Source organism: Melampsora larici-populina, assembly GCF_000204055.1.
Source record: "Melampsora larici-populina 98AG31 unplaced genomic scaffold MELLAscaffold_30, whole genome shotgun sequence".
In the NCBI taxonomy this organism is placed as follows: domain Eukaryota; kingdom Fungi; phylum Basidiomycota; class Pucciniomycetes; order Pucciniales; family Melampsoraceae; genus Melampsora; species Melampsora laricis-populina.
Window position 1 is genome coordinate 958,149 of NW_006768794.1, and position 3,626 is coordinate 961,774.

The 3,626-nt window shown below is 36.6% G+C and overlaps 1 protein-coding gene across 1 annotated transcript in view; it reads right to left on the reverse strand.

The window, feature by feature from the left end:
* Positions 1-3,364: 3,364 nt before the first annotated feature.
* MELLADRAFT_108614 (uncharacterized protein) overlaps positions 3,365-3,626 on the reverse strand; it is a gene marked incomplete at both ends in the record, with an annotated part of 1,364 nt that continues 1,102 nt past the window's right edge. Inside the window, 2 exons of the mRNA XM_007412371.1 lie at positions 3,365-3,397; positions 3,473-3,567. Of these exons, the coding sequence (XP_007412433.1) occupies positions 3,365-3,397; positions 3,473-3,567 (128 nt within the window). The remainder of the gene's footprint in view (positions 3,398-3,472; positions 3,568-3,626) is intronic.

The window sequence follows — 3,626 nt, forward strand, 5'->3', positions numbered from 1 at the left end:
TATATAAAAGATAACAATAAACACTTAACAGACTCAATTGTTTCTTTTTGTATTGTTAATCTCGATCGGAACCCATCATCTACCAACAACTTTTAAAGCAAATCAATTGATAATCTATCTATATAATAAAACCACAAAGTATCATTATTCTCAATCGCTTCCACACCTGGGACTTCATTCAATTGATTCTATCTATCATATTTCATCTATCATGGTAATCGAGTCTGAAAGTCATGAATCGATTTTTCAGGTTCTAAAGTAAGTTTTAACCGTTCTCTTTCTCTCTTCATCTTTCCATCTTGCTTTTGAGCTCCTCTGACTTTTCTGTTCTCACTTCTTGATTTCAACTTATAGATCAATCACTGTTCCACTGATCTATGTCATCTTTAGACCATGGCAATATAATCTTTATTACCCATGTTAAGCGAGTTTCTGTTTCATCTTTGGTTGGTTCCGACCTGATTCAAGTCGCTTTGTTTCATATAAGGAAATTTAATCAATCAAATAGAGGAAAATTGAAGCCAATCAAGCGATAATCAATGCCATTCAAGAACAAAGACAAGGATGGGAACACAAACAAGGACTGTGACTGAAACTTATGTTCATTCATCTAGAGTCAAAAGGAATTTATCGAATGATGAATAGTCACCAAGGTAAATCAAACAAATTCAAATTCAAACAAAACAGCTAATTGCTTGATTTTCTGAACTGATTTGAATTCCGAAGAACCTCTGGATCACAAAGAGATGTTTGATCTTGATGAATCAGAAGAAAAAGGAATTGGCCAAGGGTAGTTTAAAGACAAGTCTTGAAACATGCAGTCTTTGATACTTGTTGGTAGTACTTACCCATCCTGTCACATTTTTGGAAGATGAGCAACAACATAAGAAAATCAAATTAAGAGTAGAAGGAGGAAAACAACACAGATAGAGTGTCCGACTTTCAACAGTACAAAACCCTCACATTAAACTCAAAAAGGGTTGAAATAATTCCCAGCAACTATTTTTTGCCTTCTAATTGATCATAAACAGTTTTTTATGTGGATTCCACCACCTGATCAAGTGTCATTAATGGCAAGAACTTTAGAAGTATCAAATGGGTAGTGTCTAAAAGCGTGAAATCGGGTATTTGGAGCAAAAAGTTTATCAGTGCCACAAATTTGATCCTGTTTTTAGGTAAAGATGGTAAATATGGATCATATAAGGAAGAACAAAATCAGGCAAACATTCTATGGAATCCTCAGCAAACACACAACTTAATGTTTCTCAAGCTGAGAATGTGTATCCCACGGTATTGTTGATTATGGTGAATTGAGTGATGAAGCCAGGGTTGGTGAAGATTACAAGGAGCAGGAATGTGTTGGTTTGTTTGAGAATTTCAACAAATACTTCAGATTACAATTTAAACCCAAAAAAGCTTCAAAAAGTGAGTTTCAAACAACACCTCTTGACAAATTGATGCTTTTTAAACTGATTGTTCTTTTGATGATCTGGATAATTGATCCATTGTCATTTTATGTATGGTGATACAGAATTATGAGTGGGTGGACATATTGAAGATATCCTAGCTAAGTTAAATTTCAACCCTAGCTTTCTTTGATTCAGATGTTTAGACTTGTGGTTTTGAATATCAAATTGAGATAGAAGAAACACAAAGTGTTGTTTCTATTCAACTAAATATGAAAAATTATAAATCTCTTTTAGGACAGGGAAAAAAACCACTCACTTTGGTAGCCAAAGTTTTGGGCCAGTAACTCAATATGAGATGATCAATACAAGATCAACAAGAGCATAAGTTACTAATAACAGAATAAAATTTGATCATGAAACAGTGAATTGATCCAAAGACAGATTGAGTAATTCCAAAACCAAACCGCAAGCAAAAAAATCATTTGTAGAGAATGGGATTGAATCAAAAGACCAGTTGTTGCAAATGTCATCCCTATTCCTAATTGATTTCATTCACTTGCTTGATATCATCTTTCTATGAAATTAAATATGCCTTATGAAAATGATTGGGTTGAAATGATTCAGTCCTTCAGATCACCTAGAATATCCCCCTGACTCCTTGTAGACATGGTACCATTGATAGTGAGCCTGCACTCAATTCTTAAATGAGAATCTAGCTACTGCAGCTTTTGCCCCTGCTTGACAGATTGATGTAGAACCTAAAAATCAGATCACGACTTGAAAGGATTGCAATTGAAAATCATCAACTTAGAGATCTGAACTCACCCTGGTTGTTACTTTGCACAAGATTTGTGGTGATGAATATAAGTTCTTCAAGCTTCTTTTGAACACTTTGGTGATGGAGATGTTTGGTAAGTTTTTGAATTCCAATTTTTTGTGAAATTATGGTATCTTACAATGAGTGATTTTTCTTGCTTAATCAGGGATCTCAGTTTCTATATAGTATACCATGTGATCACCTTTACAACATACTAAGACTTCAAATCTTACACATATGTAAGCTAGAGATATAATGTGAATATGTTGCAATAGTTGGCAGTTTGGTAGCAAAATATGGTGATCTAAGGGCTCATACGCTATTGAGAGTTATGACACCAAGTGTCTGATAAAATTGAAGAACAACAACAATTGGTTAGAAGGTAGGGGTTTGGGGTTAGATTTGGGACTGAGGGTTAGGGTAGCATTCAGTTCTATCCACACAAGATGTGTGACGTAATTTTGCCCTCGCATGCTCTGACAGGGCCACAACCCAACCTGAAATAGGCTAAATCAACTCTGCTCAACTCTTGCTTGGAAGCAGAGAGTACATGCCCTGAAAGCCTGAGCCCTACTTTGATGTACTCTCACGGGCCCTGTGGGCATACATCAGAGTGAATTGCCATTGTTGACAAGTACACTCAGCATGGGAGTCTTATCAGCAATTTACATGTCTTGCCATTTAGAATTTTGTTGATCCAAAGTCATTTTCAAACAAGGCAATCTTCAATGTTACCAAGCTATAATATCATGACTAGCATTTTAGCGGCGGGCGCCGCTGTTGAGAAATTGACACACAAATTATGTGTAAAGACACCGCAAGTTACTACAGCACGAGGCAACAGATCATATGTAGTTTCATCACAATAAGGTGTGCTCGCAAAGGCTGTGATCACCAGGCAAAGCATCAGTATCAAAACGCCACAAACAAGATAACCACATCAGCAGCCATGCATGCGAGAAGCTCATCACCCTTACTCAAACAAAAGCAACATACATCCCGCAGCACAAGCAGGCTTTCGATATTCAACAAAACGAGGTCACAAATCATCAGCACGTCACAACCTTGCAAACACAGATATGGTCAGACCCAAAAAAAGCACCACCATCAAAAACGAAATCATTTAGTACATCCCAACTCAAAAGACATATCTACCACAGCACAAAGGGTCCTGTGACAGACAAGTAAAAACTTTCAGCATCAGACCAAAATATGAGCTGACAGCCTATGTGCAATCATTACTCACAATTACTTCCTTGTAGGTCAGGTGATATGTGAACATACATTTAATCCCGTAATATCTGAACGCCTGGACTAATTCATCATCGTACAATTCCGGACCTCTTGAGTTTACAAAAGTATGGTCTTGAACTTTGGAGGCAACACCACTGGCACATATT